The sequence below is a fragment of the Xenopus tropicalis genome, chromosome 1, assembly GCF_000004195.4.
Source record: "Xenopus tropicalis strain Nigerian chromosome 1, UCB_Xtro_10.0, whole genome shotgun sequence".
In the NCBI taxonomy this organism is placed as follows: domain Eukaryota; kingdom Metazoa; phylum Chordata; class Amphibia; order Anura; family Pipidae; genus Xenopus; species Xenopus tropicalis.
In genome coordinates this window covers 107,280,327-107,306,578 of record NC_030677.2, presented here as the reverse complement: position 1 = coordinate 107,306,578, position 26,252 = coordinate 107,280,327, and the positions used below count along the sequence as shown (strand labels likewise).

General features: G+C 39.2%; 1 protein-coding gene across 2 annotated transcripts in view; it reads right to left on the bottom strand.

Annotated features, from left to right (window-relative positions):
* stra6l.1 (stra6-like, gene 1) overlaps nucleotides 1-25,869 on the bottom strand; it is a 39,861-nt gene extending 13,992 nt beyond the window's left edge. The window contains exons 1-10 of one of the 2 annotated variants that reach the window (XM_012955944.3): nucleotides 25,483-25,869; nucleotides 20,440-20,515; nucleotides 9,332-9,432; nucleotides 8,461-8,591; nucleotides 7,399-7,519; nucleotides 4,658-4,703; nucleotides 4,027-4,158; nucleotides 3,075-3,142; nucleotides 1,744-1,852; nucleotides 910-1,054 (exon numbers count right to left, since the gene is read on the bottom strand). In XM_012955944.3, coding sequence (XP_012811398.1) covers nucleotides 910-1,054; nucleotides 1,744-1,852; nucleotides 3,075-3,142; nucleotides 4,027-4,158; nucleotides 4,658-4,703; nucleotides 7,399-7,519; nucleotides 8,461-8,591; nucleotides 9,332-9,432; nucleotides 20,440-20,515; nucleotides 25,483-25,517 — 964 coding nt within the window. In that variant the 5' untranslated portion in view covers nucleotides 25,518-25,869. 2 annotated transcript variants of the gene reach the window in all.
* Nucleotides 25,870-26,252: the final 383 nt, after the last annotated feature.

Genomic DNA, 26,252 nt, shown 5'->3' with positions numbered 1-26,252 from the left:
CAGCAAATTTCCATGTGTCGCCATTGGCGAATAGTTTCACGAAACGCGCCAAGAACATTTGTTGCACACATAAAAAAAATGACACGTGTCAAAAAATTGTCACGCATGTCAAAAAAATGACACGCGTGACAGTTTTTTTTTTTGACGCGTGCCATTTTCACCATTCCGTGGAAATTTGCACCATTTTATGAATCTTTTGAAAGATTTGCACATTTTTTGGCAAAGCAAAACAGGACAGATTCGCTCATCACTAAACACAATTGCCACAAGTGCATTAATATAATTAGATATTTGTTTTTAGTTGTCTACCCACAACAGACTGATTATCTGTTGATGATCCGTTGCTGCAATATTCTGAGTATATTTGACCTGTAAAAGTTGTTGTAATCGGTTTTGGTATGGAAGCAAAACGTATTTTTGCAACATTTTAGCAATCAAGTTTACAAAGATTAGATATTAATCTAGGCAAAATTGTTTCCCTTGTGTAAAAAATGTATATGTATTCCAGTACTGGTTATGGTCAGTACAGGTATGGGAAACCGGAAAACCTATTATCCAGAAAGTTCCAAATTACGAGAAGGCCATCTCCCATAGTCTCCATTATATTCAAATAATTCACATTTTTAAAAATGATTTCCTTTTTCTCTCTAATAATAAAACCTTGTACTTGATCCCAACTTAGATATACTTGATCTTTGTTGGAAGCAAAACAATCCTATTAGGTTTATTTAATGTTTAAATTATTTTTTACTAGACTTAAAATATAAAGTTCCAAATTACAGAGAGGCCACGAAAACCACTAAAAACCCCAGGCCCCGAGCATTCTGGATAATAGGACCCATACCTGTACTGTTATTACTGTGATAATGATAATGACACTATATGACATATTACATATTGGGTTCTTACCCTCCAAAGCACTGTGGAATTCCTTTACAGTTGTGATCGATTCATTAAATACGTAAAAATCGGATTTAGGATCTTCTAGTAATCCTTCAAAATTTGTCAGCAATCGTAAAAGAGCAATAATGAATTTAAATTCTATAGTAACAAACTGCAAAAGAAAGAAGCTTTTTAAGATATCACAGGAAAAAGTGCGTAATTCCAGATGTAGAACTGCCCAAACTATTATTAATATTTGCAGAGGTCACCTGTCTGATTTGTTAGTTCATATATTGCCTATTATCTGTTCTCATCTTCGTCAGATCTGTCAGTTATTATCTAATTTACACTTTGGGAATTGCCAGAAACAAAATATTCTCAAAAACGCGGGCCCAGTCTTGCAGAGTTTGAGAAGGAACTTAACAAACATATCTGATAACATTAGAGATGATATAAGAGTGGGTGCGCTCTGAGCAACACTGTCTCTCCAACAATGCGGCCAGGAATGGGAGCTCCTAACCCACTCAATCCATATGCAAACCCATGAGTTTTGGGCCAGCCTGCAACCTCACCTCTTTAATACTGGTCACATATTGAATCCACATCATGCATGGCTAATTAGAAAATAATGAAGTTGCATGCTGCAGACTAAACTAATTTATGTGCCATGCAGCATCTAAATTAATTGCTAATTATCCATGCAGGATGTGGAATCAATATGTTGCTGGTATTAAAGGGGTATGGTGGCAACCCTACGCTTCACCAGGAGAGAAATAATGTAAAAAAATGTTAAATGTAAAAAGTGCAATTTATTTAATATATAAACATTATTCAGCCATCAAACAGACCCCTCTAACTTACAATGTACAGACACAGCAAGGACAGGACTGTAGTGCCAATCATTCTGCTGGGGAATTTAAAACAAGGATCAGAATCATATATTTTTCTTGCAAACCAGGACTTTTTCTCCCTGCAAAACAAACATAATAAGTAACTTAATTACAGATGCCTTCAATGCATTTGGCTTGCTCTAATATTTGCACGGTGACCTTCTTTGTTCTGGCAGCCACAATAAAGCAGTATGAAACTTCCCCAATATATACCTTTCCCAATATAGTTTCTGCTTGTCATACAAAAAGTCACTAATAAGCAAAAAGAATAAAACATTGCTTCATTTAGTATAATGATTGGTACTTGCAGAGGAAAAAATAGCCTTCTGCACCATCAGAGTTTCAATAGCTTAAAGAATGTGATTGCAACAACAAAATTCAATATAGGTGCAAAAGGGGTGCCATTTTAAATATAATTGTCAGAGTTAACTGATGATATTCAGATTACAGGAAGATTTTCAGACTCATCAATGCATTAAAGGGTATTGATATTTAATTCAGCTCATGGCTGCTTTAAGAAATAGAAGCCTAGAAAAGAAATCCTTGCTTTTCATTGCTGTCAGAACAGCACATGGCTCACTGAAATGTTCATCCTGCATTCACTTGTGACATTCTTTTCAATAAATCATATAACATTTGTACCAGGGCTATAGCCTACAATAATCTAGCTAGCTAGCACTGATCACACATGTGGAATTAGGATTACAAAAAAAAATCTGATGTATAGTTCCTATGTGTTACTACCCTGAAGCATATTGATTCCTCTGTTAGTGTGTAAGGGGCTGATTGTGGATTTGTGATATGGAAGCAGTCATTTATCGTGACTTTGGGTGCTTTTGCTGTGCCTTGCTGGAGCGCAGGGACCTACACCTGTGGGTGCTTTCAGCAGGGAAGAGTGCAAAGTGCAAAAAACTTGGTGGCACCTGTTATTTGCATCCTGATGCACGGTTGGTAAATGCACATGTTATTTGCACCCTGCCCTACAGGGCCAGAACTAGGGATAGGGAGCTATGATGGGAGGATGCAAGGCATGTACCTTTTCTGTGTACCTACCCCTAGTTCTAGCCTTTGCTGAGAGAAAGTGTCAGTAGCAGTTCCAACAGAGCTGTGTTCCTTTTTCCTCACTCAATCGGGAGAGGGGCAGTTGGTGGCTCCATTTGCAGGCGCCTTGCCTTGGGTGTGCATGGAGTTCAGCCCAGCACTGCTGCCCTACAAGTGGTGAGTGAGCCCTGTACAGTACATATGTACGTTACTGAACAAGTATAATTATAAAACAAAATGCACACATGAGAAAATACTTACACCACAGGTTTTCTAAAAAGTCTTTTCACATGTTCAGCTTGATGTATTGGCAAAAAACAATTTCCTTCCTAAACATAATAAATAAATAAAAAACAAAACAAGCTTAAGGGCACATCTGAACAATAAAAACCAGAGGGCTCATGTACAAATGCAGTGTAATGTGCAAAGACACATAACAGTCAGGGGTGTATTTTGGTCTGTAGCGGAAGTGTGCGTGTGAAGTCACTCCCAAGTAGCGCCCTGACCCCCTTACCCCCCAGCTTTGTTACTGGATTTCCTATAGAAATCCACAGCAGAGGCTTAGGGCAATTTATTTTGTAATTTAAAAAAAAGATGATGTATGCACCCGAGGGCCACAACCCCTGGGCACCGGCTCTCGGGTGCCCCATTATAAATACGGCCCGATAACAGTGCTTATTTGCTTACAATGCAGTGTTTTTGCCACTTTGTTACTTCTACAGCAGCTTGTATGGCACGCACCAATATGGATATACCGGTAGTCTGTTTTGGTAAATCATGAGCAAGTTGCAGCATTTTTGTATACTCATGTTCATAAATGAGCCCTGTTTGTCTTCTGATTTTCTGTCTGAGTGTCTGTCTAAAATGCTGTACTTTTACACCTCTTTACATTAAAAACAGACTTTCTAATGTTCTTTTTTTCACCCCTGCAATTTTAAACATCAGATAAAGATTTCTAGACTATATGAACTAAATTGTAGTTAATACAGACTATCAATGATGAAAACAAATGCGAAAATGGACACAGTAGACTAACAAGTTAAAAAAAAAAGTATCTTGGCTAAAAATATTTTTTTAATGATCTGAATATTTTGTGCACCTACACAAAGCCTGTAGAATCCATCGGGCCCAAGCAAAAACTCATGTTTATACATGTCTGCTTACTTACTGGCACCACACAAAAAGTTTGTTTAAAGTAAAAATATTTACTTACATCAATGACATCCTCCACACCTATAATCACTCTGATGGACTTTATGAACAGGTAAACAAACCTGATAAGCAGAAATATAAAGCAGAGCAGGCAGGGCCAATAAAAGATGATATTTTCATAGCGGCCTATAACCTAAAAAAATACAAAAGATTTAAATGCTATGTTAAAGAGAATGTAAAGCCTCTCTAAAAATCAAAATCAAAGTGCAAACCCTGATTTTTAAATAAACAATTTTGAGGTAATGCCCTTCTTTACCTCTGCCAGCTCCTGCTGTGTTCTTAGACCAGCACATAACATTGATGGGTCTGGCCAGTACCTTATTTTGAGCTTTGTGCCCCTATCATATATAAGCTATGTAATTCTGTAGGTTGGAATCATTTCCATTATAAAAATGTAGGCAGTTATGATTTTTAACTACACCCAGTAGTAAATGATCTTCTTACCATTCAATGTTTGTCAAGAAATGATTTACCAGTTTGCCAGCTGGATATGGGAGGGCTGGTTTCGTTTCTCTTTATAACCTGAGACATGGTATTCCACAAGAGAAACCTGAATATTGACTGTGGCTGAGAGTCCCAGTCCTTCAATATATGATTATGAATAAATATATGTTACAGATGAAAATACTTACATTTCCATCTGGGCACGAGACAATGTCTATGGTTGCGATGATAAACCTGCAAACACAACCCTCATTAAAACAAAAGATAAAAGAACATCTATTATAATCAAATTACAGGTATGGGACCGGTTATCCAGAATGCTTGGGACCTGGGGTTTTCCGGATAAGGGATCTTTCTGTAATTTGGATCTCCATAACTTAAGTCTTCTGAAAATCATTTGAATATTGAATAAACCCAATAGGATTGTTTTGCCCCTAATAAGGATTAATTATATCTTAGTTGGGATCAAGTACAAAGTACTGTGTTGTTATTACAGAGAAAAAAATATCTTTAAAAATTAGAATTAATTGCTTATAATGGAGTCTATGGGAGATGGCCTTTCCGTAATTCGGAACTTTCTCGATAATGGGTTTCCGGATAAGGGATCCCATATCAGTAGTTCATTTTGTGTGTAAAATGTTTTACTCTTCAATGTTTATATCCAGTAAAAGGGGAGGCTTACTTTAATTAAAATATGTTGTAGATCCACCTCTAAATACATTTTCAAATGGTCAACATTATACATTTTTGCAGTATTTTTTTATTTTTTATGTTTCCTGTCCTTAGATTGTAAGCATTACCACAAAGGAAACCTTTTCAGCTTGTCTCTTTAATACGTAATAAAAGGCACTAAATTAGCGACCAATAAGATGCTTGCTTTAAAGCAGGTGACCATAAATTCTACCTGCTGATTGGTTGCTATGGGCTACTGCTCCTGGGCACACTCAGTGCCTTTTATTACATAACCACCTTAGTATTAGACATTTAATGTAACTGGATTTTGTATTTGTGTGTATTTATTATAGTAATGACCCCTCCATGTGTGTCTGCATGACACCTACAGTTGCCTGAACAGTCCTAAAACCAAGTATGCTGTTTCAGCCAAATCTGACTTATAGCAACTGGATGTCAGCAAAATATTTAGCAATCTGTAAGTGCTATGTGCCAGCAGTAGTCTGCCTATGAAGGCGTATTGCTACTTACAGGGTTATGTTACATGTTATGTTCTGCTAAAGGTAGGCTACCTCTAGCCAGAGATGACTCACACAGTTCACCGAGCTTTGGAACTTCAATCCTGTGTTTGACTATGCAGTAATCATTACAGTAATCATTACTATTTTATAAACACTTGCCATCCATTTGTAATAAACATGAATGTGGCAGATGAGCAGTGAATGACACAGACATACAATCCACAGCAACTTGTCTATGTGCAGATGAGTTATTTTGTATTACAACATGTGGCAATATGTTCTATTAAAAAAATGACCTTACTCGGGAATAACAAACCCTGAAATAGATTATAGGTCAATGACAGAAATTACTTTAAAACACTTTCATTTTTTGGTGTTACTGTTCCTTTAAGGCTTCTCCTGTGACTTCACCTGGAGCCGCTGTGTCCACTTGGGTGTAGGCACATGGAGCGGATTTTGGAGCCAAAATTTAAACTCCAAAATCCGCTCCGGGTACCTGCACTTGAACTGACACAGTGGAGGTCATTTATCAACACCGGGCAAATTTGGTAGTCAGTGTGCAATCAGTTCAGACCAGTCTTGTTGCAAATAATAACAAATGGTATATAAAATACCAGAACTGAACGCTCCCGGTGGAAAATCCTGGAAGAGCCAAACACTTCTGTGCTGTTTTGAAAAACCAAATCGATGTGCAGCTCCCTCTTTAGCCAACCCCTTTGATTGGGTCTCAGAAGTGTAGACAAATGTAGTGATGGAAGCGCATGAAATATATAATATTTTAATAATATTATATAATATTTTTTATTATCACTTCCTGTGGGCTTGATGTTTGGGGGCTGGGTCAATTGCATTTACTCTATATATATGGTTTTGAGGACTGTGTACAATCTTTTTCTCCTGAGGAAGCAAGCATGCGAAACACATCGAGCTAGATTTTAATCTTGCCTATTCATTACTTCAAAATTGTGAGTAGTTGGATGTTTTTATAACCATCTTCAATAAATGTTATCACACTATTCGCTGCTTTCCTTTTCTATCTTATTGTATTGAGGATCCTGGTTTCCCTTCAAGCAAAAGTTATCCCATCTATGTTTGGCCCTTATTCACTACCATCTGGTAAGCTGATAGAGTGACAGTACAAGTGGGAGTGGATTCACTATCTATATTTTGCACTGCGGGTCACTTCATAAACGTATTGCACTATATGTTTTTTATTTTTTCTTTCATGCACTTCCATCACTACATTTGTTGCAAATAATGGTATCTTTCTAAAGAAGGTTATATATTAAGAACTATAGAGTTTTCTTGTCACCTATAGCTCACCTATAGCAACCAATCAGCAGGTAAGCAAATATCTACAAAACACAGTTCCTAGCTTATGAGAATGGCTGCCTACGTGGATTATGAATAAGTGGGTGGAGTATGTATATTTATTTTGTGGTAAAGCAAGTTTACACAGACAGTTTATCTTTATGATATAAGTACTACAGTAAATATTGTATTTTAAGTATTTAAATTTTGTATTTATGCTATAGATCCTAGTGAGTCACCGCACAAATTTATTTTTCACAAAAGTTATACCTCTATATCAATAAAATATCTTTACTGTATTGTTACAAGACTAGAGGTTTTGGTCGCCATTAATACACAGTATCAGATACAGTATATTTAGTATTATTTGCAGACATCAAATACTGAAACACATGCAAACATTGAATATAAGCTATCATTCTTACCAAGTGAGAGTGTATAGAAATCCAGTAATAGACCCAATTAATTTATTTGCAGTGCTGAGACAGGCAAAAATAGGATAAAATGACAGTCCAACCTCAATGGCTCCAATGAAAAGACTAAGGGCTGAAAAATATAATATGTTAAAATTGTTTTCACTTCCGGAAATGTAAATGATCTAAAGTAGAGATAACTATTCACACAGACTTATCTAATTTAAAAAAAAAAAAAAAAAAGTAAAAAAAATGCACAGGACTTAATGCACAAGCGCAGTAAACATTCAGATGTGTCGGAACGTTGTTTGCGCAAGCGTGATGATGTCATTAATGATGTCATTAGGCTATCCCCTGCAGTGCCATGTTAATTGTCGTGCACATCTCCTGATGACAATCAGAATATGACTCTGATGACAGCTCTGCACTAATGTTAACAGATATCATACATAGCAGGAAACAGGAACAAATGCAGGATAACTCTTACCTGTGCTTTATTGTGAGTGCACATGTCATGATTCAGGCATCAGGGGCCCTTTATCAAGTATTTACATGCACAATTGTTGGCAAACATTTAAAGAACATCACACAACAAGTCTCTCCCACTCATTGCATCAACTGCCCAGTGAGGCTGTTACCTCTTGCACTTGAGAAAGAGGCCTATGATGATTGTCCCTGTTTCTGCTTTTTATGATATCTGTTGACCAATTTGCATTTGTCAAAATGCTTTTGCAATTACATGAAGGCACAACAAAACACAGGTTGTACTGATTCACCATGATTCAATGAATCATGTTTTGGAAAGTCCTTTTAATATCAGACATATCATTGATCCACCTCTGATTAACCTGGTTTGCTGGTAAACTGAGCAAATATTCTTAGCAAAAAATATGTGAAAGTGATCTTGGTACATGTGCCATGTTAAGTAAGAAGACTATTATACAGAAACATTTTAAGAAATTGGCAAAACTTTGAACTTGTCTTGTTGAGTATTCTAAGAGAAACAATGAAGAGGAAAAAAAAATAGTGTATTATGAAGCATTTTCTGAAAACACATTAGATGCATTAACATACCTTTTGCCCAGGTAGGCACTCCTATGGGAAGATATTCCTCTGAAAACAGGGATAGGACTTGGTTGGCTATGGCACCAAATGCAAAACCATAGGTCCACCTGTTGCTGAAAGTTCCAATAAGATCTAAAGGACTGTTAAAATGGTATATTAATTAGAGTAAATGTATATGCTCAGTTAGCACTATGTGAATAGAAAATGTAAATAAATTGAAATTGCAACAGCCCATACCAAGATAAAAACAATGTATTTTGTACTTTACTGATGACTGCTCTAGAAGCCTATCAGTGCAATTTATCATTTTTTACATGTCAAATAAATCTTTTTATAGTATATATACTTGTAGTGGTGCAGCCACTTGTAATTGCTACGACTTTGGCAGCTGTGTTTGTCACAGAACTTTTTTATTTCCTAATTCATGTAGCTAGCAGCCCAAAATAACTTATTTCTAATGTTGGAAGGTATACTAGAGGGTTGCTTTTACTCTAGCAGGGCCTCTATATGACCACATCCCTAATAAAATCTGACTATGCCTTTTGTTGTCTGGCCATATTTATCAAATAGTGAACTCTAACTTTCATCCATTAATAAATACGCTTCTAGAATGTGGCGTGAATTTGTGTATTAAGCTCTAAACTCACATTTTGATAAATCTGCCCCTAAATATATAACATTTTTTATGGCTTAAAAGTAATTTCTGAAATACACAATACACATTTTAAAAAATGTAAAAAAAGATTCTGGGAAATTAAAAAAAAATATTAATGTTAACAAATGGGCCCCTAAGTTTTAAACACATCACAGAAGCAGGTCTTGCAAGTATTCCTTAATTTTAATAGTAATAAAGTGCAGTAACATGAAATCTAAATCTTACATGACTATTCCAAATCTTCCACTGAGAAGGTAAAATTTGTTGTCTAGTTTTGACTTGTTAACACGTTTTTCAAGGAAAGAAAGTGCCAAAATGATAAGAATCTGAAAGAAAAAATATAAATGTGTTCAACCTTGTAAGTAACTGTTGTGCTAATAGTATTACTGCAATCTTACTCACTTTGTTTCAGTCACAGAAATCATTTACACATTTTTTGAAGCAAGCACAAATTTGATTTGCTAAAATTGGTGCACAGCTGATCATAAAGGTTCCTGTATCCATACATGCTCCTTTGCAACATCTGGCGCAAGCCAACTCCCCCTTTATCCTGTTTTAATGTATCATACACAAGAGTCTGCATTAGCATGTGGGAACCCTGGAATTATAGTCAGCATGAACCCAGCAGTAATACAATGTTGTCTTAGTAGCTTGCATCAAGAGCTGCATCTGCCAAGTGAATTGAAGGTCAATGCTATTATTAATATCATGTGAACACAATAAAAGTATTATCTGCTACATGAACTCCAATAAACATTCCAACCAAGCTAATTACTGTGTTCCCTGTCACAGCATACACCCATATGGAAGCAAGAAACAACAGAGGCATAATAGAGGAATACAATATCCACGGCCACCTACTTATCCACCAAGGTGGTCTACGGAATAAAATGCATGTCCAACAGGAGGTATCTATATAAGTGATACTGGACATAGCCTTAGAAAAAAAAGGACTATTTATGACCAGTTTTCTATAAACCACAAAAAAAACGGACATGCCAATAGGAAAACACTTTAACAGCCCTAACAGACCCCAAATGGGTTTAAAATTTCTGTTTTCAGAAGCAATTAAAGCAATTAAATGAAAGTGTGGGAATACGTACTAATAACAACTTTAATCCCAATAGATGTCATTTATCCAATTCTCATGGGGCGTTTAGTTGCTGCAATTTTTTTTCAAAAGGCGGGACAACTGATCACCCCATCTGTCTTCTCCCTTACTTGTAATATCAGTTCCTGATATAGATAAACAACCCAGATCTTTTACTTTTGGTGAACTATTATGGCAGTCCACAATACACATGTCACTGTGTCATGTTACATATTTACAGTACCTTGGGTTGGAAAGAGACCAAAGTTCATCATGTTCAACCCTTCCAAACAAACCTCAGTGCATATATATATATGAAAAATAGTGTTTATTGCAAGCAGACTAACGTTTCGGCTAAAGGTGGCCATACACGCACCGATAATATCGTACGAAACCTCGTTTCGTACGATATTCGGTGCGTGTATGGTATGTTGGCGAGTCGACCGATATCGCAGGAACCTGCTGATATCGGCCGACTCGCCGATCGGACCAGTTGGAAAATTTTGATCGGGCGCCATAGAAGGCACCTGATCAAAATCTCCCTTCAGAGCTGAATCGGCAGAAGGAGGTAGAAATCCTATTGTTTCTACCTCCTTACCTGCCGATTCAGCCCTGAATGGTGTGTGGCACATCTGACGATGTTTCGCACGAAACATCGTCAGATCACCACGTGTATGGCCACCTTAACACTCTAGCCTTTTTCAAAGTGACTAATAAATCAACACAGTGCCTTAAAAACATTCTGTGGCAGGAAGGAGTGGGGTTGCGTCATCCTACATCACTGTACAGGGACATCAATCACCAACAATAACAAAAAAACAAAAAAAGTTAAACAGAACAAAATATCAAAGTTAAAGTAAAAATAAAGATAAAAGCATAAAGAAAATGCACCTGTCCTGGTAGTCATTGAAACATACAAACTTATACGTTGCAACAAAGACTGTTTGGAGGAGAGAAGCGGCAACAACGTAATAAACTCCTTAGGCAACATGTAGCAAAGGGTGTCTAGAAAGGGCTAGTGCCATGGATATTATGTTATGTTAAAACAGAAACATATACGTTCCAGATACAGAACCTTGTCGAGCACTTTCTGAGCACTCGTTGCATGTCCATGCTTTCTGAGCACTCCTTCTCTCTCCGACTATGAAGACCTGAAAGAGATGCCTAGTTGGCACGTTTATTGCCTCTGCTCCAATTAAAATCAGGCATGCACAGTAAGTACCTATTTGATGTCATCAAATTTGGAGAGAGAAGGAGTGCTCAGAAAGCGGGACGGAGCTTCACACTAGACAAGGCAAGGAGGTCAGAAAAAGAGCTGTAGTTCAGCTGCTTGTAATAGAAAAATAAAATAAATCTGCATGCAGGGAGAAAGGTATGTTATTCTGGGGACTGTTTAGAATAATTTTACTGTATAGCATAACCCTTCGGATTGGGGATGATCCAACTGCTAGAATGTGCTAAGAGCTGACACTGATCAGTTACTTGGCAGGCTAGAAAGTCCTGATTTTTTTGCATAACAGCAGAGTGAGTTTAAAGCATGTATTACATATGTGGGAACTAGGAGATGGCAATCACTAACAATAGGTGCATATTTACTGGCCCTAAGAATAAACCACAAAAGCAAAGAATACATAAATAAACAGCAGTGCCATGAAAATACAAACAGGAATCTTGGCTGAGACAATGCCCATTGTTTAAAAATGTAGCGTTTCTTCTCCTTCTCTTCTTTGCTTTTTCTATGCCTGCCACACCCTTCCCTACACAATAAATATCAGCCAGGGACTGGGTTGGGATTATTGAAAGGAAGATATCCTGGAAGCCTCTGTAGCTCTCCTGCGTATTTTATTTGCCTGGCCCAGCCTGAAAACCCTTAACCTGTCAATGTCTGTATTATTGAAGTCAGTCATGATAACATCTTGTTCTAGTTGTAAAATCTCTTCCATTGTAATAGTAGCTGGGCTTTATTTTGCTCACTGGAAAGTTTGTAGCATGGCTTTCATTCTGGCTTTACATAAAGACAGACATCTCTCCCTTTTTTAACATTATGTCCCTCTTAAAAAAATGGTGTAACCATTTACATTCACAGACATGTAACATGTTTTATCTGACCAGGTCTCAGTAATGCCAGTTTGATCATAATGTTCTGTACATGTAATCAATTTCAGCTCTCCCATTTTGCCTTGCATTGGTCAGCACTCACCAGAAAGTGGACGTTACTACTTTTTAGTTTGATATTTACATTATTCATTGGAGATTTGGATTTATAGTTACAGTTAGACAGATCTCTTTGCAATAGTGAAATCTTCTGAACATGTATTCTTTGTGTCTCCCTTGCTCCTCAATTCTAATTCCACAGCCCTATCTACACTATCCCCAAAATGCTCTCGCTCCCTCACCCGAATGCCTAGTTTAAAGGGGTTGTTCACCTTTGAGATAATTTTTAGTATTATGTATGGTTCTGAGACAGTTTACAGTTGATCTTAATTGTTTATTATTTGTGTTTTATTAATTATTTTAATTTTTGTTCAACAGTTATCTGGTTGCTAGGGTTCAAATTACCTTAGCAACCAGGGAGTGGTTTGAATGAGAGACCGATATATTTATTGGAGATGACCTGAAAAACAGAAATAAATAGAAAAATAAGTAATAAAAAGTAGGAATAACAGTAAAACTGTAGCCTCACAGAGCAATAGTTTTTTTGGCTTCTGGGGTCAGTGACCCCCATTTGAAAATTGGAAAAAGGCAAATAATTCAAAGACTATAAAAAAAACAGACCAATTGAAAAGTTGCTATAAATTGGCCATCCTATAACATACTAGAAGTTAACTTAATGGTGAACCACCCCTTTAAATACTCTTAAAGCCTCTTGGCCATTCTTTCCCCTAGCACAGCATATCCCTTTTTATTGAGGTGAAATCAGTCATGGCTATATAGAATGTACCCCATGAAAAATTCACCCCAGTACTCCATTGAAAGACCTTTTTTTAATCTTCCCTCGATACCTGAACTCACTCTCTAAGGTCCTTCATTTACCATTAATTGTGTCATTAGTACCAACTAGTACCAATTTGTAACAAGACAGTTACGTCAGGCCCAGCTCCATCCAATAATTTGTCTACACCAGTGCTGTCCAACTGGCGACCCCCCTCTGTATGGCCCCCCACCTGTCTGGCTGCTTTGATGTCTTACCTTTGAGTAAGCTTTAAATGGTATCAGTGCTGAGATTAACTGGCCCCCTGCATTGCTCACACCTCAGATTCAGGCTGTAATCCCTCTGTATTGTTTAAACATTTAATCCCTGTACTGTTCACACCTTTTAGTTTCTGCATTGTTCACCCCCTGCAGTGTTCACACCTCAGGCTCAGGCTGTAATCACCCACATTATTCACTTCTTCATACCTCAGACGGAGCAGTGCCAGTATTGTGTCACTGTATGTATTACCTGCCCTATGCTGCCTGTATGTATGGCACACAAAGGCAGGGTAGGGCAGACAGAGTATGGCACACACAGGCAGCATAGGGCAGGCAGAGTATGGCACACACAGGCAGCATAGGACAGGCAGAGTACTGCCTGTGTGTTCCATACTCTTCCTGCCCTATGCTGCCTTTGTGTGCCATACTCTGGCTGCCCTATGCTGCCTGTGTGTGCCATACTCTGCCTGCCCTACCCTGCCTGTGTGTGCCATAATCTACCTGCCTAATGCTGCCTGTGTGTGCCATACTTTGCCTGCCCTATGCTGCCTGTGTGTGCCATACTTTGCTTGCCCTACCCTGCCAGTGTGTGCCATACTCTTCCTGCCCTACGCTGCCTGTGTGAGCCATACTCTGCCTGCCCTATGCTGCCTGTGTGTGCCGTATTCTCCCTGCCCTACCCTGCCTGTGTGCCATACTATGCCTGCCCAATGCCCATGTGTGCCATACTCTGCCTTCCCTACCCTGCCGGTGTGTGCCATACTATGCCTGTCCAATGCTGCCTGTGTGTGCCATACTCTGCCTGCCCTATGCTGTCTGTGTGTGCCATACTCTGCCTGCCCTACCCTGTCTGTGTGTGCCATACTCTGCCTGCCCTACCCTGCTTGTGTGTGCCATACTCTGCCTGCCCTATGCTGCCTCTGGGAGGTGAACCTGGCAGGGGTTTATTCTGGGAGTTTGTTAGCAGTTGGATATAGCCATTAAATGGTCCCTAAGGTGCGTAATTATGTGCTGGGGGTTGCTGTGCTACCCACAGGGGAGGAAGAGGCATATAGATTTAAGGGTATGTATTAATATGACATAATATAATTCTTTCACATTTGAATGAAGGCTGATATCCCTGCAGTGAGCACCAACCATTTGGATTTTTGCTGCGCTACAACCATTAACGTGGGCATGGTCTTAAAAGCTCTTGTGATAACATGGGTTTGGTTTGAAGTGAGTGTGGTTTAAAAGGGGGAGTGGTCAAAACCAGCTTTCATTAGCGGCCCTCCATTATGTATGCTAGAGAAATTCCGGCCCTCGGCACCACAGAAGTTGGACAGCACTGGTCTACACAATCAACCGAAGGCTGAACCCTGGCATGGGAGGCCGCAACTGTTTGGTTGTAGCAATCCGGACGATAGCCGACCCTATCCTCTTTCTTAATAATTGACCAATGAGCTATAACCACAGTTTTTCAAGCCCTAGCCTCACTACGAAGCACCCAGTTACAAAGTGGGACTTTTATATGTTGCTGGTACAGGGGGTCTGACTGAAGCGTTCAGCTTTTGGCTCTCTCCTCTTTAACATTGCAGCTGCAATTGGAGCAGAGAGAACAATCAGGACAGATGAGCAGGCCTGGGTCGGCGGGGCCCATTAAGCCAGAGGCGCACCAGGTATTTTCCTGTGTCCCACCAGCTCAGTCCAACACTGGGTATCAGCAGAGTCATCAACAATATTTAGCAGTTTTAACAGTTCCGTTTGAAACTTAGGCTAAAAGTACACAGTGATTTTCAACCAACTATACTCTGCAGGATAATAAAGGTGGCCATACACGTGGCGATCCGACGATGTTTCATACAACCATCGGTCGCACGAAACATCGTAAGATCCGCCACACACCATTCAGGGCTGAATCAGCAGGTAAGGAGGTAGAAACAATAGGATTTCTACCTCCTTCTGCCGATTCAGCTCTGAAGGGAGAATTTTGGTCAGGCGCCTTCTATGGCGCCCGATCAAAATTTTCAAACTTGTCCGATCGGCGAGTCGTCCGATATCGGCAGCGTGTATGGCCACCTTAAGTCTAGTTTAAATTATCAATGTTTATTCTTTTGTTCTTTATGTATTATTCTTATCTCTAGCAGTGAGCTTCCTTGTGTTTTTCTATATCCCTGCTGCTTTATGTTCACTCTCATCTGTGTATTATTAACCTTCGTTTACACAGCGCTTTACAGAGATTATAGGTTGTGGAATGCCCTTCCTAGAGATGAGGTAATGGCAGATTCTGTTAATGCCTTTAAGAGGGGTCTGGATGAGTTCTTGAACAATCAGAATATCCAAGGCTATTGTGATACTAATATCTACAGTTAGTATTAGTGGTTGTATTTATAGTTTATGTATGTGAGTGTATAGATTGGTAGGCGTGGGTTGTGTGTGCTGGGTTTGCTTGGATGGGTTGAACTTGATGGACTCTGGTCTTTTTTTCAACCCTATGTAACTATATATATCATGCACATCAGTCCCTGTCCCAGTGAAGTTTACAATCTAAAGTCCCCATCTCTGCCAGAGTTTATTATCTTTACTGAGGGATTTTGCCTATCATTAATGTCTTCTATAATCTTATCAACTTTTTCACATTCCTGCTAGATGTTTTTCTTCCCCTTGCTATCAAAGCTAGGTAGCTACATTGCCTCCTAAGGGCTCTGGCACATGGGGAGATTAGTCGCCCGCGTCAAATCTCCCTGTTCTCGGGTGACTAATCTCCCCGAACTACCATCCCACCAGCGAAAATGTAGAGAGGCCTCAAGAGGAAACTTCTGTGATTTCACTGAAATCGCGGCGCCGCGTATGCCATCCCATCGGCGATTTACATTTTCGCTGGTGGGATGGCATTTTGGGGAGATTAGTCGCCCGCGAACAGGGAGATTTGTCGCGGGTGACTAATCTCCCCGTGTGCCAGAGCCCTAACTGTCTTGTGTGCCAAGTCACAATGCAGACTCCACTATTATGATGTCAGGTATCTCAGCTGAGGTTATACTTTTAAACCTTGTATGGCACTGAACCTCAGAATAATAAAAAGAGAATGAAACTATCTTCTTCTGAAGAACACCCAGCTCTTTAAGTGGAATTATGTACCATTTTTTTTCACATTTGTATGGATGCTGTTCCCAAGCATTGATCACAACAACCCTGCCCATTAGGGAAAAGCCACCTGTTTGGCTGTAAAAGCAGTTCTTTGTTCTTCTGTGCTTTGGAGCAATACTCCCATACTTTTCCACTGGTAACTTCCTTTTAATACCACATTCCTTCATAACATTCCCATGTAAAATTCTATTAAAAAAACACTATGATTTTTTTGCTCTGTTTCCTTCAATTCACAGAGCTGACATGCACCATTTACATTTAGATACAGTTAACTTGATAGATACATTCTTATGTAGATATGTGAAGCAAAAAGTAGATAACAGAAAATGTATTAGTAAGACAAGTATCTGTTGGTCATGACCCCAGCACAAAGTGGAACACACGGTCATCTTTATTTTTTTTGCAGTAAGTAAGCAGCGCAGGAGTGGCGGTGACTGGGGGTGGAGAGGGAAGCAGCAGTGGGCCCTTGATACTGTTTTTGTGCCTCTGGCATTTAAAGTTCTTCACAAGTACAGTGACAAGGAGGTCACTAATAATCTAGTTGGTTGGTGCTGTTGAAATGTATCCCCAGTGGACATACTGTTTCCTATTGTAAACAGTCAAGCTGTGTCCTATTAGTCTGTCTTACAGCATCTGTCCTGTTTACCTAATGAAGAATCCTGCAGTGGGTCATTTCAAACACATAATTAGACTATGTTTGATAAATGTCAGGAAAAGGCAACCTACAACCAGTTTACCAAATTATTCTAATGTGGCATCTATACACTATCTTTGCTGTATATGTGGAAACAGGTTCCACAATGACTGGTTGATTACCATCAACCCGGACTTTAGGAAATTCTGCCCAATAAGTTATTTACAATTTGGGGGCAGTTTATATGAAAGCAAAAGCAGATTTAGAGGTAGGTAGTGATCACTACCTCCTCAAATGCTATTTGTGGAGGTAGTGATATGTTAAAATGCTATATTTGTATAGAATGTTAGTGCAGTGTCAGAGTGGGACCCACCAGAGAGAATGACCTCAAGGCCCTCCTGTGTATTATGTAAGGCCCAAAGTAAAAAATTGGTGTGATCCATCTTATAATTTGTGGGCTAGCTCACACACTCAAAAACTGCTTTACCCTAAGATTGCATGAGACAGGCAAGTTACTTAACCTAGTTAGACCTGTAATACAATACCCAGAGCAGCCAATAATAATATTGAGCAATACACATTATACAGGCTATCCTGCAGCAGGAAGGAAAGCAATAAGAAATATGCTTAATCCCTTACACACATGAAAAGTGGCAATAGTTTTCTTATTGGCTTAGTATATCCACTTTTCTCTCAAAACAGCATTTTTACATTTAGAATAGCCTTAACAAATAAGTGTGCAGGATTACTGTGCTGATTGTGTACCCTTTGTTTTTCTCTGTATGGCGGTGCGGAGGTTAAAGGTCCCCATACACGGGCCGATCGCCAAGCGAGTGGATCTTCTCCCGATATCCCCCACCTACTGGGGCCAAACGATCGAATTATAACGTTGGGTATAGGGAAAGTTGGTCCGGGGACCGCATCAACGAGCTGATGTGGTCCCTGAACCGGCTAAATTTTTTAACCTGCCCGATCGAGATCTGGCCGATTTCAGGCCAGATATCAGTTGGGCAGGCCTGTCGGTAGTGCCCATACACGGGCCGATTAGCTGCTGAATCGGTCTAAGGGACCGATATTGGCAGCCAGAATCGGCCCATGTATGGGGACCTTTAATGCCACACAAGCACTGCAGTAAGATAAGACTATATTGAGCACATTGCTTTAAGGGGGAGTTACTAGCCCTTATTTGCAAGATATGCATTACCATTTAAAAAGCAAACAATATGACAAAAGTTATAGCTTTTCTATGTCTCCTTAAAATGATACTAATATGTTTAACCCCTGCCCTTGTGAGAAAAACTGAAAGAATACAGTTTAATAAGAAAGAAATGAAAAATAGAAATGGAAAAGGCGGTTATAATCTTCATAACAACTTTGGTTGATGCCCTATCCCACACACACATATGGTCCTATAGCTGCTGGTGAAGTCGAGCTTCCACCTGGAGGGCCCCTGCTTGCCTTTAGCTTCATCATTTTATATCTTGAAATAAACAGTATGTATGAAAGTTTAAGGGAGGAAACTACAGCATTAATGATATTTCAAGTTGCCCAATAAAGCCACTAATTCTATCATCCTTTAAATTAATAGCCATTTTTACGCAAAACAGCATTTTATTTGTTTTAGGTGCCAGGTGAAACACAGTTTGCTAAATCATTCTCAATATAGCATTCCCCCAATGCACTACCATTTAGTTCATAACCTTATTGTATTCATTTCTACTGAAGTGCATAACCTTGCATTTATCCAGGGCCGGATTTCTATCCGGTGCGCCCCGAGGCCGCCCCTGTGGGAGTCCCCCATGCACATGCGCAAACGCGCACCCCAGTGCGCATGCGCAAAGCGCCAGCTCCTCATTGCGCATGCGCGAACGCTCTTTTTAACTCCCATACGGAGCAGTGGGGAGAGGTCCCGACTGCTCCGTATCGGAGCAAAATTTAAAAATGTTCTTGCGGCGGGGCGGCATGCCACCCCTAAACTTCTGCCGCCCTAGGCCCGGGCCTTTGTGGCCTCTCCACAAATCCGGGCCTGCATTTATCAACACATAACCTCATTTGCCAGTTGCTTTCCAGTTCTCCAATTTAGTCAGATCTCTCTGCAACATCCTGCATGGAATTTATAGTTCATCAGTATCATCGGCACACTTAGCGACAGTACTTACAATACTCACTTTAAGGTAATTAATAAACAAATTAAAAAGAAAAGCACCAAGGACAGACCCCTGCGGTATTAAATCAAAAAATATATACAGGGGGGAGCACGAGACAAAATGCAATTCGTGAATTTCTACAAAAAAAATGCTTTTATTTTTATGCCATACACGACGTGCCCTTTATCAAGTGTTTTCCACTATCAACATTGGTGCACTCTAATCTATCCTTTAGCCAGTTCTCTACAAATATTATGTTCAGGCCAATTTTCCTTTATTTACTGTAATCAATAACCTTCTGTGTGATATGGTATCAAATGCTTTAGCACTTTAAGTCTGATTAGATCACATCCACTGACACTGAGTCTAGGTTTACTCTCAACTCCTCATTAAAAGAAAGTAGATAAGTGTGCCAAGAGCTAAAATGCATAAGAACTAATGTGTATAAAAGCATGCTGGCACAAACTCAGAGTATCGTGATTTGCTGTATTTTCTTATTACCCCCTTCAAAAGCTTTTGTACTGCTAATATCAAACTAACAGGTCTATAGAATTATAGCACCACATTAGCAATTTGCTAATCTCTTGACACTATGCAACATCTCTAGTATCCTGAAAAATTAAGTAAAGAGGTTTAGCAATTACAGATATAAGCTCTATTAGTACCCTTGAATGTATACCCTTATACACTATGGCCCTGGGCCTAGTGATTGTTCTGAGAATTATTTACGAATCTCCAATTATTTTATGGGCTGGAAGGAGGGAGAAGAGGATAACCAGATGCAGCATAACAAAATGAGGCTTGAACCTAAAAAAAGTCTCCTGTTAAGACACAGAACCACAAGGAAGGCAGTTTGTCCACCCAAGTTGAAGGCAAATTGGCCTGATCATTTTGTGCTAACACACAAAAATCCCATTTAGGGATTGATACAATTATTTACCTTACTGGATTAAGGAACCTGTGTATTTGTTCATATTTTTTCATTCTGGTGCTCCATACTTATTTGAAAGAATATGTTTACATACATATATACATATGTCTTTAGGTACATCTTCCTAAGACTCTTAAATGGGTTTCCTAAAAGCTGTGTCAGCCTCTTAAAAACAAACCATATTTCAGTAGTCATTTGTATTATGATACTCACGGAGGGAACAAGTGAGCAATGCAGGAACAATTCCATATCTACATATTTTGTGCAGGTGGAATTTTCCATTTTGTCCCTAAAATAAAGTGAAAAACAGGGTGTTAAAAAATGATGATACACAAGGTTACATAGCTAAAGGGGAACTTTCGTGAATGGGAGTCTGCTTAACTTTTGAAAAAGATTTGTCCATTGGCAACAACACCCAACTTTGCCAATCTTTCCTTATAGTTAAACTGATCCATTTGCTTTATCAGTTTAGTTGCACGTCTCTGCACCCTATTAAGATGCCTCTCTTAGGAACTGGATCCCAAAACTGCACTGCATACTGGAGGTAAGTAAGGTTTTACTAAGAACCACAAGGTTTCCCGGAGAAGTAATGGTATATGCACAGTAAGGATTACTACAACTAGAATTTACCCAACCTTGCAGCCCAGTTATTGTGACAATTGGCTATACTGCAAGATGTTTTAAAAGCCAGCTGTGTACAATGCCATACAAACCCAACAGATTAATCAAAATTAACCAAACTGCTAAAGTAAATGTGGGCATGTATGGCACCGTAAGGCACCTTAAATTACCTTTATTTTATTTTAAAGTAGCATATACTCTTTTGTTTTTCCTAATCCAATTGGCCACCTGCTGTCTAGATGCAGCCCACAGCCCCCTTTTATGTGCCCCCCATCTGTCTGCTGACTGCTTACCCTTGTGTAAGCTTTAAATGGTATCAGACTGCCCCCCTCACATTGTTCACACCTCAGATTCAGGCTGTAAGCCCTGCATTGCTCTCACTTGTGAGACCCTGCATTGTTCACAACTCAGACTGTAAGCGCCCACATTGTTCTACTGATTACAACTTACGACAGACTGTAGGAGCAGAACTGTGTCATTGTGTTACTGTATGTACTGCAGTATGATAGGTTTCCCTGTCTCCTTCTCTATTCTGCCTGCCCTGCTCTTCCCTGTTTGTGTGTGCCATACTCTCCCTGCTCCACCTTGTCTGTGTGTACCATATGCTCCCTGCCCTACCCTGCTTGTGTGTGCCATACTCTGCCTGCCCTATGCTGCCTGTGTGTGCCATTCTCAGCCTGCCCTATGCTGCCTGTGTGTGCCATACTCTGCCTGCCCTATGCTGCCTGTGTGTGCCATACTCTGCCTGCCCTATGCTGCCTGTGTGTGCCAGACTCTGCCTGCCCTATGCCGCCTGTGTGTGCCATACTCTGCCTGCCCTTGCTGCCTTTGTATGCCATAGTCTGCCTGCCCCATGCTGCCTGTGTGCCATACTCTGCCTGCCCTATGCTGCCTGTGTGTGCCATACTCTGCCTGCCCTATGCTGCCTGTGTGTGCCATACTCTGCCTGCCCTATGCTGCCTGTGTGTGCCAGACTCTGCCTGCCCTATGCTGCCTGTGTGTGCCAGACTCTGCCTGCCCTATGCTGCCTGTGTGTGCCATAGTCTGCCTGCCCCATGCTGCCTGTGTGTGCCAGACTCTGCCAGCCTTATGCTGCCTGTGTGTGCCATATTCTGCCTGTCCTACCCTCCCTATGTGTGCCACAGTTGTTAGGGGCTCCCTAAAGTGTATAATTATGTGCTGGGGGTTGCTTTGCTATCCATATGGGAGGAGGATATATGGATTTAAGAGTCTGGCTTAATATGATTTAATCAGTTTCTTTCACATATCAGTGTTGGGTAATATCCTTGCAGTGAGCACCAACAATTTGGGTTTTTGTTGTGCTATCATCATTAATTAAAAGCTCTTGTGATAATATGGGTGTGGTCTGAAGTGGGTGTGGTTTTAAAAAAGTGTGGTTTTAAAGTGGCCAAAACTGGCTTCTATTATCCGTCCTCACCACGTAGGCCATAAAAATTCTGCCTCTTGGTATCACGGATGTTGGACAGCACTGTCCTAAGAAAATTTCTCATAAACTGTATATTTTAGTATAATAAACTAAAGGTCAAAATTCTGGGAGGTGCCTATATGTCCTTACTGTGGGCTTAATTATCTCTTATCTTGGTAAATACTGAGGCAATTTTTGTTACACTACTGTAAGGGCAATGACATACGGTGCATTTTTGGTTTGAGTGTTTTAGCAGAGGTGTTTTCCAGATTGCATTTTCTATGTGTGAAAAAATGTACTGTGTATCATTGCCCTTAAAATAAACCCTTATGAACATTTAGTACCATTATATAACTCTTGCCTACATGAAATTCTCTTGGTCTGTTAATTTATGGCCTTTAATCATGGTATTGCCTTGAACTTCTTCCTTCCTTCTGGTTTCCGTTAGAACATTACCAAATGCCAGAAGTGTTCAGGAGCTTTTAAGAAAAAATACACTATGTATACCATGTAGAGATTTCATATATTGTAACCAGGGAAACACGGGATAGGTGTTTAAGGTTCATACATTTGGAAGCCAGCACACTTAGGGGCAATTTATCAAAATGTGAGTTCCTACATTCATAACATTTTTAACGCATGCTATAAATAGTGCACGTTTTTTCGCGCTTTAGAGAATCAACCCTAATGTATGTATATCATGTGAAAACAAGAATTTTAGGTATTACTTTTAAACAACTGTGGAATCTCCAATTTGGAGCCTGGGACCAGAGGCTTAACAGCTAAGGGAGTTTTAGAGTTAAAAGTCTCTCACGCTTCCTAAACATCTGGTTTCTGAAGAAAGGAGGTGGGGAGCCCACAACCAGTGACAAATTCAACAAACTCTAAGATCTGGAGTGGAGTTTGTTGGATTCAGTGTAATCGTAGTAGACTGGTACTGGATTTTGAACATTTCCCAATACTGGGATGATGGATTAAAAGTGCAATAAAGGTTGTTATTTTAATAATTATTCAGTTTAATCATTATTTAAGTGATATGGATTTTCAGCAGTGCATATACAAATAGCTAAAGTAGTTTATAAGTACTGTATCACAGGAACTTAATAGTCAGGAATTACAGACTGTCAGGGCCACCATCAGGGTGGGGGAGGGGCAGATACCCTGATGCAGAAGAAATTCCCTGTGGGGGAATCCAGTTTACCATTTTTACCATACCAAATGTATATTCAGGGTAAGGTAGTCTGTATGACACCTGTGCACAGGTTAAAGTCTAGGAAGGCTGGTATGATTCCTGCTTTCATAAGGTGAGCATGTGAGTAAATATTGGCAGATAGTTTGGTAGTTCCTACAGCATGTTTCTTTGAACTCTGCAGATGCTAGTATATGTACTACCACCCACCGCTCATGGCATTCTGGCATCTTTGCACACTGTTGTATTGGAATCTGATATTGTTTTACATTTTGGCAACATCAATATTAATACATACAGAGAAAAATACATTTCTCTATGCAATGCAAAGTATAGTTAGTTGGACCCTTAACATTTCTGGCAGCCGGGGGAATACACCAGGAATACAGAATCTGGTAGGAAGGAGGCACAGCCTAATGCATCGCATGCCTTATAGGCAAATCATGAGAGAAAAAGAAAAAATGTTATTATTACTAAACTATTTTCTTTACCAGTCCATAGGTGATAATTACTGACTATACATTCTTGCTTTTACACCTTAAAAGCACAGATTTTCACAGAAATGCACTAAATCAATGCACTAAATGCACTAAACAATTTGCCCAATTAACAATTAAATTCAAACATATTAACCTACAAACAATTTCCCCCAGAATCACCTTCATTTCTTTAGTGTTTTATAGTTGCAAAAAGTATAGTACAGGTATAGGACCCGTTATCCAGAATGCTCGGGACCAAGGGTATTCCGGATAAGGGGTATTTCCGTAATTTGGATCTCCATATCTTAAGTCTACCAAAGAATCAATAAAACTGCAATTAAATCCAATAGGATTGTTTTGCATCCAATAAGGATTATTTGTATCTTAGTTGGGATCAATTACAAGATACTGTTTTATTACTACAGAGAAAAGGGAAATCAGTTTTAAAATTCTGAATTATTTGATTAAAATGGAGTCTATGGGCGACGGGCTTTCCGTAATTCGGATCTTTCTGGATAACGGGTTTCCGGATAAGGGATCCCATACCCGTACATAAGTTAATGTGTCAAATTATATATTTATATATAAATATATATGTGTGTAAAATATTTGACTTATGTATTTAACTTCACCTTTAAAAATTGAGTTGGAATTTCATGAACAAGTATAATATCCCAGGCTATTAGGATCTTAAGATCTATAGCTAGTTTAGTATAGGTATACAGTATTGGTATTTAAAGTTTATGCAGTATATGTGAGTATATAGATACTGTAGGTCTGTATAAGTATGTGTACATATTTATTGGAGGATCATCTGGAGGGGTTGAACAATTGTCTTTTTTCAACTCAAATTAACTAATTTAGGTCTAACTTCAACAAGTGGTTAATAAAAAGAAGATTGTGTTTGTAAAACATGTTGGTTGACTTAACCCACAATGGAATCAGTACAGCTGTGCTATGTGGTTGTGCAGAAATCAGGACAAAACTACATTGTGTATCTGGTTTCTACAGGATGGGTGTGCATCCCACCCAATAAGCAGGGCATAGCATCAAAAAGGGTATGGTAGCTGCAAAATAGGAACAGTCGTATCAAAACAGGGCGCAGCACCCACGTTTCACATGAAAATTTGTAAATAAAATACCTTGCCATAGACAATAATGAGAATTGCCTCTGCTAAAACACATGTAGAGACAGTTATCAGTAACTGATCTGTATGGTCTCTTTTAGTAGCCACAACAAGTAGCTGCTACTAGTAGCTCTGTGTGTCTTCACCCTAACCCTGGAACAATTAGCTGTACAGATGTTTGCATGGTGCATGTGGAATAAAGCACAATTTCAAACAGAAACGATGTCACTGCACACCATGCTTGATGAAGCAATAAGGTTAATAAACTGTGAGGTTCCGGTGCTACTCAGATGGAACACAACATTACACAGAGCCCTTACTTGACACTAATTAAACAAAGTAGAAAGCCACAGGTATAATTTACTTGAAATAGCATTTCTATGTCATTTCAGTTCTATACATAATGATACTCACTCCTGGAAGTCCACGATGTTTTCGTCGGAGGACATTTGAATCCTAGATTGAGTCAGCTATGGAAAGAAACAAGGGAAATTTCTGTTCAGTCTTTATGATGTGTTCAGAATGACCAGGTTCCAAATGGTTCAAGTTATTCATTATTCTCCATATTTGTTTCTCGTTTTCCAGCATTCAGTTTGGGAAGGTTACAACACTGCTCTGCAGAGATGTGTAATAGCAAGAAGCGACAGTTAAATATTTGCCAAAGCGAAACTGTGCCGGTCACGTGCTCTTCCTCTCTGCTACCGTACTTTTAAGTTTTTATACACCTTTGTGATTTAAAGAGACAACAGCCCCAGATAAAAATACATTTAACATTTGTATTTGTATCTTAGAATGAACACAATCAAAAAGTAAAATAAAAACCAAAGTTTCTTTTTTTCCACTTCATAAACCAAATTGACAGTTTATGGAAGCAGAGTGTAAGCTACAGAAAAGGAATCTTAATATACAGGTATGGGATCCCTTATCTGGAAACCCGTTATCCAGAAAGCTCCGAATTACAGAAAGCTCATCTCCCATAGACTCCATTTTTTTTTTTTTTATTTCAATATTTTTATTTCAATTAAAAGTAATAATATACATACAGACTGCTGTCCAGATATCACAGTGTTTAGCCCATAGACTCCATTTTAATCAAATTATTCAGAATTTTAAAACTGATTTCCTTTTTCTCTGTAATAACAAAACAGTACCTTGTACTTGATCCCAACTAAGATATAAATATT